We start from the raw sequence: 15,509 nt of genomic DNA, 5'->3' as shown, positions 1-15,509 counted from the left end.
TGGTAAAGATTTTGGATATTTGAAGAACTAACTAAATGAATAATTTTTATTAACACGGAGGAGATGGATTGTTTAAGTTTAGACTTTGGAGTTAGAGATATTAATATTTGTTTACTTGTATTTGAATATCAGCCTAGGTTGGTTTGGGAAGTCCGGGGGGTGGGGGGATGGGATATAATATTGTGAAATATTTGTGATGAATTTCTTTTTTTTTTTATGATAAAAATAAAAAATTTTATATTGAAAAAAAAAAAAAAAAGAAGGGCAATAAAGATCAAGAAGGCCTGCAACCAAGAACATTCTTTAAGAGTGGGAACCAGGAAGGAGAAGGCTCTTCCTGATTTAATCAGTGGCCAGGAAGGACTGATAGAAGGTAGGATCCTAAATATCCAAGTCATGAAATAGTCTTCTCATCATATAGATACCTAAGTCCCATAATACTGAGGATACATAATGGTCTTATAATTATATAGATATCCAGGTGCACTAGATATTTAGATCAAATAATTATAAAGATACCCAAAGAAGAACCAATGGCTGCTAGTAATGAAGACTATAAGCTATGCTACATTCATGAATCAGAATGAACCTCAGTGGGAAGAAGATGATTGCAACCTGCTACAGTTACGCATTTTCTGCAGGCATTTGATTAATTCCAGGGGAAACAGGATCCTAGACTAGATAGGCTTTTTGTCTGATTCCTGTATGGTTTTTCTTAGGTATGCTACCCCATAGTAGACACATTCTATTTTGGCACTATAATGCCAACATAAATAGAAATTAGTTAAAGTCTGTGGTCAGTAATAATGTGTGTGTGTGTGTGTGTGTGCGAGATTAGGACAAATGTTTATTCTTTGAAGGGCTGGCAAGTAGCCATTCTAAATCACAATTAATGATAAACACGAAGGGGCATTGATCCGAGCAGGCACTCAGGTCTTTCTTTCTAGAAATCCATTGTATTTCTATGTTTATAAATGTGTATCTTTTTTGCAGTTACAAATATGCAGATTAATGACCCCTTCTGTCTTCATTTTTAGTCCATTTCTTCTTTATGTATAAGTACTTAGCAATTCAGTCCTTTAAAAATATTGATTCTTTTTAGCTAGAATAATTTACGTTGGGCCCAAATTGTTTCTCTTTGTGTGTTAAATATTAATAGCTTCAGTTTTTCATGCCTAGTTAGCACTTTGTTTATTTCTTCAAAACAAATGACAAAATGATAAGGAGTAATAATTCAAAAGAAAATATTAATTCCCTCTGCATTTTAAGGGACACAGAAATGCACACAAAAATATTGTCCTTTTTTTTCTTTATATAGTGCTGTACCATCAGTCTCCAATTTAAATGTTTTGTCTTTGATTGGATTTGCTAATTTACCATATCTACGCTGTCTAGGCAGAGACAGGAAATTTCTTTCTGGCAGATATTAAATCTTATTTGACTAGAGACTTGTAAAACCTTATGTCATGGTAACCACTGTGCCTTGGTTAGTGGCACCTGGAATCAAAGCTCCATTGCCAAGGCAAAGTTTAGTTAAGCTAGCTTTTGTAATCTTTTACAATACTTGGTGTTGTTCCTTCATAGTTTTTTAAATAAGAAACTTTAGGGCAGATCTCAAGGTTACCTCCTAAACAAAGGAGAAGGAAGGTCCCAAACATATCAGTTGTCTTTCCATATCCTTAATAAACATATATCACTATCTAAATGAAAAGGCCCTGAGAAAAAAAATCCAATATATATATATATAGGTAATCCTCAACCTACAATCATTTGTTCAGCAACCATTCAACTTACAGTGGCAGCGAAGAAAGGGACCTACAATTGGTCCCCAAAGTTATGGCCATTGCAGTGCCCAAACAGTCACTTGATCAAAATTCAGAAACTTGGAAGTGTGTCCGCACTTAAGTCTGTAAAGGTACTTCAACTGCCTATCTCCCATCCCATTGATGCCCCTTTGGCCCCTTGCCCTCTGTGGCCCCTGCTGCTCTAGATAACTTTTGCCATCTTCCTACTCCTGCTGTTGATTAAGCATGCCCAACCTGTTTTTTTTGTGAGGCAACTTCTGGCCATATGAAGCTTCCCCCCCCCCTAGGTCATGCATGGTAGTTTCCTCATGAGACCTGGGTAAGATGGCCTCACATGGCCAGCATCTGCCTCACAATGAGCCAGGCCAGGCACACCTGAACAGCAGCAGGAACAAAAAGACAGTGAAGGTCAGCTTTGCATTGTATTCCAGCTCAGGGGTTTCTTGTAACCTCAAAGCTGCAGTGCACCAAAATGCCCCCTCCCCCCCCCACACACAGCATGGATAAGCAGCCCTAGAGCTGCATGGTTCAGGGCAGCGAAAAAGGCAGTGATGGGGGATAGAAAGAGTTGGAGGCACCTTACCAAGGCTCGGGGCTGGGAGAGACCAGAATGGCTTGGAGTGGAGTGGATCCTCAGCTAATGACCGGTGGAATTTGGTTAACAACAACAATGGGAAGTGCCAGGAGTGCCATTGCTAAATGATGTGGTCACATGATTGTGGTTTTAAATTGAAGCTTACCTGTAGGCTTTATGAACTGTATCATTAAATCAAATATAACTAACTACAGGAAGTTCTTATTTAGCGACTAGAGTTGGAACCAGCAGCTTGGTTGTTGTGAAATAATTGCTAAGTGAAATCAAGACTGTGCTTATGATTTTATTTCAGCTTTCCTTTGCTTTACAGATTTACAAAGGTCGTAAATGTAAGGATTGGTCATATAGTTCCTTTTCATCGTAACTGCAACTGGTCACTGAACAGTCATTAAACAAGAATTACTTGTGCCCATATTTTTCCTTGGGATTCTATTAACACATCATGTCTCTTTTTAAACATTGATGCCAAGGCTGTAGGCCAGACTGGAAAGTTTAAAACACTGCAGTGGCAAACTATTGAAGTCCATGAAGTTATCAGATCATCTCAACGTTACCTTATACTTTACAAATAGGTCATTTTATAAAACTTCACTGATGGTATGTGATTTTTTAAAAAATCCATGAATATAAGCAGATTTATTCTCCTATGCCTCCTCCCCTTTATTCTATTATAAATGAAATGTTCAGGGAATTTTTTGATCATTCAAGAATTCCGATTCCTGAATTCTGATTCTGCCAATTACACAGTTACACAAAAATTAAAGAACAGTGTTCTCTGACTATGCTGCCTACAAATGATTGGGAATACTAGGTGTAGCCAAAAGGAATGTGTAACTTGTTGTTCTGCACTAGTTTTAGATTACATCTTTCAAAAGCTCCAGCCACCAGAGGCCAAATTACAGAATTATGGGTATTATTATTATTATTATTATTATTATTATCATCATCATCATCATCATCATCATCATCATCATCATCATTACTACTACTATTGATCATCGCACAGTCAGCCAGATGTTCAGACTGGATTTGGCATTTTGTCTACCTATCGAGTCCTTACCAAGGACCTGGGATAGGCAGATGTGGATGTTTGATGGTATTACAGATATCATCGCAGGATGGAAGCAGTTCCTAGTAAGGCCGCCTTTTGCAATTGACTAATGGCAAATTTGTCAATGCCAATGGTGTTCAAGTGGTGCTCCAATTGTTTTGGGATTGCACCCAAGGCGCCTATTACTATTGGTACCACCCGTGCTTGCTTTTGCCACAAGTCTTTCTATTTCTATTTGTAGGTCTTTGTATTTTGTTATCTTCTCCAATTCTTTCTCGTCTATTCTGCTGTCTCCAGGCACTGCCACGTCCACTATCCAGACTTTCTTGTCTTTCTTATCGACAATTGTTAAGTCCGGGTTGTTGTTGTTGTTGTTGTTGTTGTTGTTGTTGTTGTTGTTGTTGTTGTTGTTATTATTATTATTATTATTATTATTATTATTATTATTATTATTCAAAACATCTAGAAAGCACAAGGCTACCCAAATCTAATGGACTCTTTGCTCAACAATTCTCATCTAATCAAGGAGAGAAGCAACCTAGAACTAAGGAGAAATTTCCTCACAGTTACAACAATTAATCAGTGGAATGGCTTGCTTCCAGAAATTGTGGGTGCTCCAACACTGGAGGTTTTTAAGAAAAGATTGGACAGCCATTTGTCTGAAATGGTATAGGGTTTCCGTTTTTAGCAGGAGGTTGGACTAGAAGACCCCCCAAGGACTCTTCCAACTCTGTTATTCTTTTTATTCTATCCTATACCACAAGCACGAGTCTATCTCATTTTGTCAGGTTTCCTAGCTGCTGCTTAGCAACAGTGAAGCCTGGTAAGGGTGGCGCTATTTGGAAATAAAATCCTACAGTAAAGCATCTGCCCGTTCCTCTGTTGCTCTTCTTTTCAACAGCATTGCCCACTTAAGAGAGATTTGATGGTGCTCCTGAGAACCGGAAGACAAATTACATTACAGTTCATTTAAGAGTTTCTTTTCCCAGGAAGCATAACAGGAGGCTTTGTGCTGATTGTGTTTGTTTTCTTAAGCAAATCATGGGGAAACAATACAAATTCCCAACATCCATTCTTTATTATTTGTGACTACATTGCTTCTCCTGTGTCTTGTGAGTTCACCTCCATATTTTGCTTACCTTCTTTTTCCACATATATTTATCTAGATTTTAAAATCAGCAGTGAGGCAATGACATCTGTTTTCATTAGCTAATTTTCTAATTTCATTGAAGAATAGATATTTCAAATCAGTTAAGTGCCACTCCAGAAACTTATATGATCTGGAAGTAGATCTTGGTAGACCTTGTGGCACATTTTACATGCATAAAATCCATATATTAAAAGATAACTCTTTAATACCACTTTTAAACAGCAACCAACTGTTCAGAATTCAAAATTATGTTCATTTCTAATCATTCAGTATATGACCAAGAATCTGTATATGCCATATGCTTATTTATTTAATTTAACTTGTATTTTTTCCCCAGTAAATGGTGCTTGGGGCAATTATCTACCAAGAAAATGTACAGTAAAACATAAAACCATAACCAACACATAAAAAAGGTTTTTTTTATACATTTATACATATATCCAATTGGCAAGAGCCAATTAAAAGAGATAAATGCCTATTTGTGAAATAGATAAATAGATTAAAAGAGGGAACATGAGACAAAATTAACAGGCAAAATAGAATAATATCAAGGAAGATAGCCTACTATTTCTAGAGAATTAAATGTTTAGAATGGCAGAACAGCATTAGCATAGTGTAAAACTGAAACTGCCTTAAACCTAAACAAATTAATTTCCACTGGGATGCAATCATTTCCTTTACAGCTAACATATCGGATTATCACTTTTTAAAAACCTCGGTGTGTGAGATGCCAGTCTGTCGCTTGATGCTTCGATGTGGAGGGCAAATGGAATTTAAAGCAAATGGTTTTCTCTATCTGAGTTCCATTCATTTACCATTCACGTTGACAGTTGAAACCACGTTGTTTTTGGACAATTGATCGTATTTTTTTTTCATGGTGGTAAAAGCTAGCTTCTATCTGAGGTAGAGAAAGAATGAAAGCAAGAGCAAGAATTCAAGAAAGCACTATTTCCTGGCGAAATTATGTCCATTGGTTCAAAAAAAAAAAAAGGGGGGGTGGAAGAGACCAAGTAACTGGACAAGAGGGGTAGCTCCACTAGGTGACAGGATATTTGCACTACTCAGGTGACCCTGAGGACACAGATAAACCTCCAAGTGGCCTCAATGGCTCCCTAAAAGAATACAAATGACCAGCTGTCTGCAAGGAATATAAATCCTTCCATTCTCCACCACCCAGTCAAAGCTGAAGAAGCTTCTTGGATGAGAAGCGAAATGTCTTCAAAGAAAAACAAGAAAGTCCAGTTACCTCTTGAAAAAGCACCTTTGGGACAACCGTGACCTGGATGACTGAGAATCTCCATAGAGATTCTAGAATTAGCAACACCCTTTTTATGAGTCTCTAATCCCTTAATTCGGGGTAGAGTCGGGGCGTCAGCAACTAAAAAGACAAAAACCACCATTATCCTGTCGCCAGATGTTCCTCTAGTAGTGCACAACAGCAAGAAAGCCTAAGATAGATTGGTCAAGTGCTTTTTATCCCCATTTTATTTGTAGGATAAATGATCATCGTATCAGTACTTACATGTAACATTTGCAATGGAGTGTTTATTCTTCTTATTTTTGTACATCTTTTTTTATTAAGGATCAGCTCCCAAGTATGGTACAAGTCAAAAACTTTTCTCAAATTAGGAAGCGTAATTTGAATAGGAATTGGTCAGGTTGTTCTAATATTCCCCACCTGAATCCTTTGCTATCATGGAGCACAAATATAAAATACAAAATTTTGGATTGTCAACCATGCCTATAGACTACAAGCTCTTGAGAGAGCCACTTTGATATAAATCACTTTGGTTTAAGGCATCAGGCTAGAAACTGGAAAACCATGAGTTCTGATTCCAGTTTAGCCACTGAGTCAGCTTGATGACCATGGGTCAGTCATTCTCTCTCAGTCCTAGGAAGCAGACAATGGCAAGCTGTTTTCAAGAAAGATGATTAGGGACTTGTCAAAACAGTCATCAGGAATCAACACTGACTCTAAGGCACTATTCAAGTTCTTACCATTAGCTATGTTAAGGGTCCTACAGATAGATGAGTTGTACACTGAAATAATACAATAGTACAGGAAATAAATGAGACTAACCAGACTAATAAAGTTTTACTCCTAACTTTCCCATCATTTATACCCTTACTCATCAAATAGGAAGTGTGGATAAAAATAAATGAGCTAAATATATGCTACTCCTCATTCCAACTGCAGTTTCATAAATCCTTACCTGGACGTGATACCCATTACACTCAATAGGAGCTGCTTGTCAGGAAATAGCTGAAGCAATTCAAATAAGAGTAGACAAATGCAATTTATGTCCAGACACACCAATTCAAAGCTAGTAACCTCAGGAATAAACCCCCGAGAAGATTTAGCTTGTAGGGACCCACCGACACCAGCCACACTGAGGACCAACATCTCCCAAAATTTTCATCCTTCCCAACCAGAGCTGGATTTACGGCAGGAGAACTTGAAAAACGAAGCAATAACTCGCGGCTACCTATTTGCACTTCCAGACAGGGGTTTCGTTTTTGCTCAAGCCATTCCTCTCCCTACTCTCTCCAGCCGGGCGCTAGCCATTTAAATTACAGGGAATCTAAACCGGACTGCTCTGATCCTGGATACGCTGACACATGGGTGTGTGTGTGTGTTCTAAGTAGTATACTGTATTCCGGTACACCCAACTACGAGTAACTGGCCGGTGGCGAATCTCATCATCCGCAGACGATTCCCTTCCCTCCCCACCTTTCGCCGCAGAGTTGCAAGTCTTGCTCTCGGAACTAAAGGCGGCACGTAGCGAGGTTAGGGAGCAGGAAAGCGGGGGGCGCGTTCCAAAAGCGCGCCCGGCTGGCAGTCTACCACTCCGGGGAAAGCTCGGAGTCGGGGGTACGGCCGCTTTCTGTTGCCTTTTTAAGGCGCAGGCGGGAGCTTCTTTCTTCTTCTCTCTCTCTACCCCCCCCCCTTCCGCGTCCCCCCTCCTATATCAGCCCTCGCTGCATCGCCCCTTTAATAGCCGCTCGCTTGCTGGTGGCTGCTCTGCTAGCGCCTGGCGACGCCACGGTTCTCCTGCCGCCGCCAAACGGGAAGGCGCGCGCAGAGAGCGACGAGCCCGGGAAAGAGCGAGGGATCCTGCCGGGGCTGGTTGGCGATCTCAGCCGCAGCTGCCTCCTTCTCTCGGCCCCGCTCTTCCGGCCGCCTCTGGGAGCTGCCACCGCGCTTCTCTTCCCCCGAGGCCCGCCCGTTGCGCATCTGGTCCGCCGCCGCCGCTTCCTTCTCCTCCTCCTCCTCCTCCTGCTGCTGCTGCTACTGCAGCCTCGGGCAGGTCGTGATGTGATCGGCGGCGCGTCCCTTGGGGGCCCATCCCCAGCGGGAGGCTCAGCACGACGGAGAGGGTGGTGGAGCAGCGGGCCAAGGGCCGCGCCCCCATGAAGGAGAAGGAGGCGGGGGCGGCCGGGGAGCGGGGCAAGCCGGCCACTTACACCGGGGACAAGAAGGCGCGCATGGCGGCCAAGACCAACAAGAAGTGGGTGCGCTTGGCCACCGTGCTGGCCTACGTACTGTCTGTCTCCTTGGCCGCCATCGTGCTGGCCGTCTACTACAGCCTCATCTGGCAACCGGTGAGAGGCGGCAGCCAGCCGCACATCCAGCCCCAGCAGCCCGAAGCGCCCCCCAGCCCCGTGGACCCCGGATCCAGCAACGGAGAGCGCCCGTCGGCGCCGATTGAAGGCGGAGGGGGCGACTCTTCTGCACCGGTAAATCCTGGCGACGGCTCAAATCCGTAAGGACTCGCTCCGGCCCAGGAGGCCGGAGGCACAACTTCCCCGACTTATCGGACGGCACCGGCGGCATCGGAGCCCCTGATCGCGGAGGGCAGGAGGCCGCTAGTGGGAGAGTCGCGCAGCCGCCGCGGGAAACGGGACCCCGGACTCAAATGGACTCGGCCCGCGCTCTCTTGCAACCGCGCGGCCCCGCCACAGGACCCAGCAAGCCGCTGTTGTGGACTCCGAGGGCTTGGGGCTCAGAGACGCCTTTCATTTACCTCGCCCTCTTGGCAAGACTCGGGCAGGGAAGACTGTAACGGTGTTAGCTTTTTTTTTCTTTTCCAAATATGGTTTATTAATCAATAAATACTGGGGCAACCACGTGAAATGGAGCTCAGGTATGTCAGCCTCTCTGAAATGTACCCGATGCATTTCCTTTGTATTCTTGTGTATAAATTCTTTGTATACAGATGCACTTAATTAATGCATAGAAAAGAGCTATATAGTCTATATTCTGTACACACATGTATTGGCAGAGCAGATGTAGAATGGTATTCAAAGGGCTATTGTGGGGAAAACTTACTATGAAATTCGCATCCAACCTGGGGCAGAAGTTGGGGTGGCTTCCCTATGTCCCAGGCCCAGTAATTCTGATTTGACCCTAAGTTTTACTCCTGATTGCTTCACGTGTATTTTGTTAGACATAGGTTTCTTGATTTTTAAACAAGAATGAGCACTGGATGTCATCTTCTGCTGTAAACATGGTCAGAAAAGAATTTATTTCAGAATTGTTAATGTTCTCACGCTCCACTCTTATGTCTGAAGTCACGAGAGAGTAAATCTGTCCCTGACCGTTCTTAGCAAAGCTACATTGGATTTGATGCTCATTTAATTAGTTCCGTGCTATTTTTGTTGTGTGATAGTTTGTCCCTCTTTTCAGTCTCAAACCTTGAGACTTTAAATGGGGTAACCCTAAGGTTTAGACCTTCCAATATCACCATTCTTTATTTGGATCAACTTCACTTTTTCTTCCAGCAGTGAGTAAAAAAAAGAGCTAAAAGAAGAGATTTCTGAATCCCCACATCTTTCTTTTTCATTCTCCTTGATCTTTGGGACAACTGCTGGAGCTTCTTGGAACAAGTAAATTGGATATTTAATACTACGCTGGTATAACTGTAGGGGCTGCAGACCAGAAATGGTGAAAGCCAGCCCTATTAGTAGTTCCAGCATTACATCAGTAGTAAAGCAGCTATGCAACCTCCTTCATAAGTAGTTCAGCCTTTCTCAACCAGGCGCCTTCAGATGTGTTGGATAAAATTCTTGTCATCCCCATTCAATTGACTGGGTTGGCTGGAATGATGAGATTTGTAGTCCTGGACAATTAAGAGATAATAGGCTGAATAAGGCTACTGACTTCCCTTGGACTAGCTTTAGAAGCCTTGGTTTTTTATATATATATTTATCTTATATATTAGAAATTTAACTTACAGTATGAGCTGACACCTTTCATGATAGAGCTGAAGGATTTAATGATGCTGAAAGGCTAAAGCACACCATTCAGGCATAGCTGATATTCAGGCTTATTTACAAATCTTTTTCTTACAGAGCTCATAGTGTACATTTTGCTAGATTAATTTTCTTGTCATGGGAAAGTGAGAAGTCCTCCTAAAGGCTACTTTGTGCAATATTCTATAGGTAGATCAGTCTTAGCATCAAACACACGCGCACACACAAACACACGCGCACAATGAATCTTGTGAGCCATTAAAGGCTCTTTGCCACTTTGGATGAAGCCAACTAATATGGCTGCCCCTCTGGAGTGTATACACTTTGAATGTGTCACAGATATGTTTTATCTGGTGTGAGTGTTCAGGTCAGATAGCAACTCTGAATGTCAGCTACTAATCTGTGGAATTACAACAGAAAAAATATTCCTAGGAAAATATAATGTATGAAGTAGCCATTAGTTCACTGGGCACCAGTAAATAAGACAGTGAAAACACATTGTGCAATTCTATACATGTTTATTTAGAAGCAAGCCTGGAACTTTACCAGCACAAGCTTATAACCTTAGTTGGCTGCTTTCATTGCAGTTTGTTGCCCAATGAAACCAGAGGTCCTGTCTGGAGATATGCCTGTGGGGTCGGTTTCTTGAATTCAGCCTATTATTCCATAGTCAGTAACTAAACTGGGTGATCCCAAAAAGCCAATATTTTGCAATGAAGAATATGCTAGTAGGAGTTACAAGGGAAGGCCGGAAGACTTTAAGGGAAAATAAAAGACAAAAATGCTATCTTTATTCTAGTAAATAAAAAAATATGTGCCCTTAGAGGAATTTCCACTATATTTTTTATATATGTTGTATATTTAAAACTGTTAGTCATGTATTTTAAACAAGCAAGGACACTTGATGTGACTTTTGGAATGATTACATTCTTGAAAAGAAAAAGCAAAATGTTGAGAAAATTGCTATAATGTCTAAGCCATCCAGCCACTTTACTTTGTATTGTTGTAAATGAACATAAGAATTAAGTTTAAGGTTGTAAACATGCTCTAATGTTGTCTATATCTAATTCAGCCATGTAAGCTATGTCTGCATTCAGAAGTTCTGTATATTTTTTAAAAAAAATATTTTTAAGGTTAAAAAAATACACTGAGAGATTTCTGCCTAAAAAAAAATTATTTGATTTTAGTTTTATTTTTTTAAATCTCATTCACTCAGAGAATGTTAGCCATGTCATTTCTGTTTACAGGTATAGTAAATGGGAGCGCATTTCTTCGCAGGGAGCAAATTGCTTGCTCTTTCAGTTTTGGATCTGAAAAACAGATGCATACTGCACATACTTTAATATTGTATATATAACTCTAAACAAAATGGTGTTTCTGTTATTGTGGAGCGGACACACATGGCAAGGAGGGAGGTCCTCTTTTATCCAAAGAGCAAGCAATGCCAACTTTCTGGGCATCTACTTCCAGAGTCAAAAAAAAGTTGCACTTGAAAAGAGGAAATTACATTTTTGTAGCTGGAATAAACCTACACTTGACCTGTAAGTTGTGGCCACAATGTTTAGTATGCCTTACTTTGCAAGGCTTAAGCCATAATCAGAAGAATAATAGAGATGTTGCCACTTAATTCCATTTCCCATCTGAAAAATGCTGATGGTTTCACACAATACAATAACCTGCAGAATATATATTTATGTAGGAGCACATTGCAGTTTCCCAACATGTCTCTGTAGAGAACACATGGGAAGATTACCCGGTGATCTTGTGCCGCTTTCTGTCTCTCAGTCCAGCTTCCCTCTTAGGATTGTAATGAGGATAAAACGGAAAAGAGGAAGAAAACAGTTTGGTATCCCAGGCACTTTTGAGGAAAGGAGGAGCACAAAGATAACTGTAAAAATAACATTATTTCTTCTGCAAAAAAAAATCATCCACAAATGAGGCCTTATTACGTATACTTATGTTCTAAGAGGGATTAGACCTTTGTACATTTCAGACAAGCGTCCGTTCTTGGGAAATTTTGCCTGAATGATCTGGAATTCATGTCCTCTTGCTCTCAAAAGAGATTTGAGTGGGAAAGAAAGGAAATAAGACTCATCAGGGTCAACCCCATTGGAGCATCAGTTTACAGGAAATGTATGTTCCCAAGATCCCATGGGAGAAGTCAGCCCTCCCAAGTTACAGCTTGCTTTATGCGCTTCCAATTCATGAAGAGTCTGCTAAAGCTGGGATTCCATTGCGATGGTGGGGGGGTGTCCACAGAGGCAGTAGATATTCTGGGCAGCAAGAGCTGATAAGCATATTTCCTCTTAATAGGTAACTGCTTGCTTTCTGAAAAGTTGTCAACAAAGCAGTTAATGACAGAAAAAGAGAATTAAATGCAATCAATGTTATGTCCTAGACCAGGGGTAGTCAACCTTGGCTCTTTTATGGCTCGTGGACTTCAACTCCCAGAATTCTGGGAGTTGAAGTCCACGAGCCATAAAAGAGCCAAGGTTGACTACCCCGGTCCTAGACTTAACAACAGTTTGTTTAGTGACTGTTCAAAGTTACAACAGCGCTGAAAAAAGTGATTTATGACTGACTGTTTTTCACACTTACAACAGTTGCAGTATCCCAGTGGTCACGTGATTAACATTTAGATGCTTGGCAACTGACTCATGATGGTTGCAGTGGCCTGGGGTCATGTGATCATCTTTTGTAATCTGCAAAGTTCACGGGGAAGTCAGATTCACTTAACCATTTTACTAGCTTAACTGCAGTGATTAACTTAACCAGCTGTGACAGGAAAGGCTGTAAAATGGGGCAAAACTCACTTAACAAATGTCTCACTTAGCAATGGAAATTTTAGGCTCAACTGTGGTCGCAAGTGGGGGACTACCCATATACACTTTCCATTTTAAAAATGACTTTTAAGCAAGATAGATGGATTCAGTTAGAAGTGGATATTTGTAACTCAGGGTTGAACTTTGGGGTCCTTGGTGCTCCCTGATCTTGGTTGTTTTCTTGCAGATGTTTTATTACCCAACTAGGTAATATCATGGAATATACTTTCAGAAAGTCTGCTTGCCAGAAAAAAAGCAGTTTGACCGATTATAAACTGGGTCAAACCCACTGACGAACTATAAACAACAATTGCATGTTTTAAACCAGAAATGAAGAGTGGTCCAGACATTCCTAAGCTTAATACATTCCCAATATATCTCCAAGCTATTTTCTTAATATAAAAACAAAAGTCTGTTCCCATAATTTTGCATTGCTTCATGATGGGTCTACAATTGATGGCAAGACTGATGATGGAAGTAAGAGTTATGCCAATTATTTTTTAGAACGCAATTCAAATTGGCATGGATTATTGTATCATAGCAAAATGGTTAAAATTACACGTTAAGAAGATGGGGATAGTTGCCTTCGAAACTGGAATTCATTGTGATCACGATGTCTTTTCTAAAAGTTTTTCATTTTGCTGAGTTGTTCTGATGGAACATAGAAGTAATCGTTCTTGATTCATGTATCTTTCTTCCCTTCCTCCCTTCATTTTATTCTTAGCAGTTGAATGTCTCTTTTCTTTCATCCCATTTAGACCGTTGAACTAATTCGGCAATATTTACTGATTGTATCTCAAGTACAAAAATCCTGATAAAGTATTTTACTCACAACCAGGGACATAGGAAACTAGTAGGATCCATTTTGAAATATCTCTAAGAAATCAGCTGTACACATTTTTTATCCCGTGAAATGCCATATCTAATATAACAACATGACCCCAATTGGGGATGGAATGTCAAAGGTGTCTGAATGACAAACATCCCACTGAATTATAAATTTTCCGGGTTGTTACTAACTATGCAATTATGTGAATGATGTTTTATGAGCTTGGTTACTTTTATGCTAGAAAGGTTAAAGTAGAGATTGATGTATGTTGTGTTAGATATCCAAGACTGTCACAGTGCCTTTCATGACTTCTTGAAATTATGAAACCTATTAAAGTCTAATGCTAGAACCATCTTTTCTGACCCTTAGTCCCTCCCCAAACAGTGCCGTTGTGCAGACATCTGGATTATGCCTCACTTTTTTTTTTTTTTTAGCATATTGAGTGTTCATTGTTATGGTCCCAGCTGTTTCAAGCAGCCAGGGGCATGTTATAACAATTCATGTGACTGAAATAGCCTGTCTGCTTATTAATTCTTTAACACATCCAAATGTTTTAGTTCATAGGAGATGAGCTAACACATTTAACATTTTCGACTTACCCGTTAAAACCATCGAGCACTTGGGCACTTACTGGACAACTCTAGTCTCTTACCTACCCTTTACACGCTACGAAGGACACTAGGACCAGCATTTACGTTTGTCCAACGGTTTATTGGTCTAACGCCCCCACTACTACGCAGTATTAAGGTCTGACAGTAATTTGTTTATTCCTGATCATGTAGTTTGGAAAATGTTGAATTTGTAAGCAATGCTTTTCTCCACCTTCCCACCCACCCCTTTTCCTAGCTTCAAATAAGTATGGCACATCAGTGAAACACAACATGGCATTTATCCTGCACTAATGTACCTATACACACTGGATAAATAGTGAAATCTATGTTTCTAATAACATTATAATAGTGCTTTTTATATTAAAAAAGCAAAGCTTTTTGCAGAATTGTGCAGAAATATATTCAAGAGAGTCATGGTGCTTGTTGCTAATAATATCAAAAGTAATATCCAGTAAAATGCTGGTGTGCCTTATGTGTAAAGAATTTCTACCTGGCAGTTGCAATTGCCCTGTCTACCTTATTCATAAGGCAATTCCAGGAGAAAAATTGTATTTTCTCGGGTACCCAGTGTGGGAAATGGTGAGATTCCCAGCAATAGAAGAGCAGCTTCCAACAGAGCTAATTAGATGATGTTGTGCATAAGTGAGGAATAAAATTATGTGATGTAGAAAATTGTGTGATGCAAGATTCCCAGTCTTATATACAACTATGTGTAGTTTTTAGTTACCATTTAGCTTGATTTAGACAGAATGCAAATATGTGCAATTACTCCCCAGAACTTCAGAAGCTGATTGTAGAAACTGAAATACACTTACAATAGCGATGGACACACTGCCTAGAAATCTTAGTTTCAGGATCCATCAAGAACCTGCAGGGCTGATGTGAAGATTCTGTAATACAAAGGCTTATAGGTGATGTATTTTGATACCATATGAGACACATGTTCTGACCTTTGCTCAATCAATCAAGAGAAACAACTGACTAGGGAGAACAAAGAACAAAAAAATATCAGAATTTTGTTGATTTGCTTTTGAAATAGCTCAGCTTTGGATCAAAGATAAAATAGCTCAAAGTAGAAATAGTACCTTTTTGTCTTCAGGGATACATTAATCTTTTCGAATTTTTCAGAACTGATTCACTGTATGGCATAATGGTTCATGTGCCATTGTGCGGCATTTAGTGCCACAGTGCCATAGGCACTAGGGAAAACCAAGGTCTGGTCCATCTTCAGCCACAGAAGCTCAATAGATGGTTTTCAGTTACTCTCAACCCAACCTACTTCACAGGGTTGTTGGGAAAATTAGGGGGGCAGGTGCAATATGCACACCAAGCTATTGAGCCAATTATGGGATATTGTTGTCTAGCCAACGAATAGCTATAAGCATAACCTCTA

The 15,509-nt window shown here is 40.4% G+C and overlaps 1 protein-coding gene across 1 annotated transcript; it reads left to right on the top strand.

Moving 5' to 3' along the window:
• Positions 1–8,012: 8,012 nt before the first annotated feature.
• Positions 8,013–9,895, top strand: INAFM2 (InaF motif containing 2). Its single transcript, XM_015814551.1, has 2 exons — positions 8,013–8,339; positions 9,824–9,895. The coding sequence occupies exons 1-2, from the start codon at positions 8,013–8,015 to the stop codon at positions 9,893–9,895; spliced, it is 399 nt and encodes a 132-aa protein (XP_015670037.1).
• Positions 9,896–15,509: the final 5,614 nt, after the last annotated feature.

Source organism: Protobothrops mucrosquamatus, unplaced genomic scaffold (assembly GCF_001527695.2).
Source record: "Protobothrops mucrosquamatus isolate PMUCROS unplaced genomic scaffold, P.Mucros_1.0 scaffold261, whole genome shotgun sequence".
Classification (NCBI taxonomy): domain Eukaryota; kingdom Metazoa; phylum Chordata; class Lepidosauria; order Squamata; family Viperidae; genus Protobothrops; species Protobothrops mucrosquamatus.
This window is presented reverse-complemented; position numbering and strand designations above follow the sequence as displayed.

Excerpts from the sequence above, each read along its gene's own strand:
- INAFM2 (XM_015814551.1), top strand. The coding sequence starts at position 8,013 with ATGAAGGAGAAGGAGGCGGGGGCGGCCGGGGAGCGGGGCAAGCCGGCC. Across the intron at positions 8,340-9,823 it reads GGGGCGACTCTTCTGCACCG|AAATTTAACTTACAGTATGA; the intron begins GTAAATCCTGGC and ends CTTATATATTAG.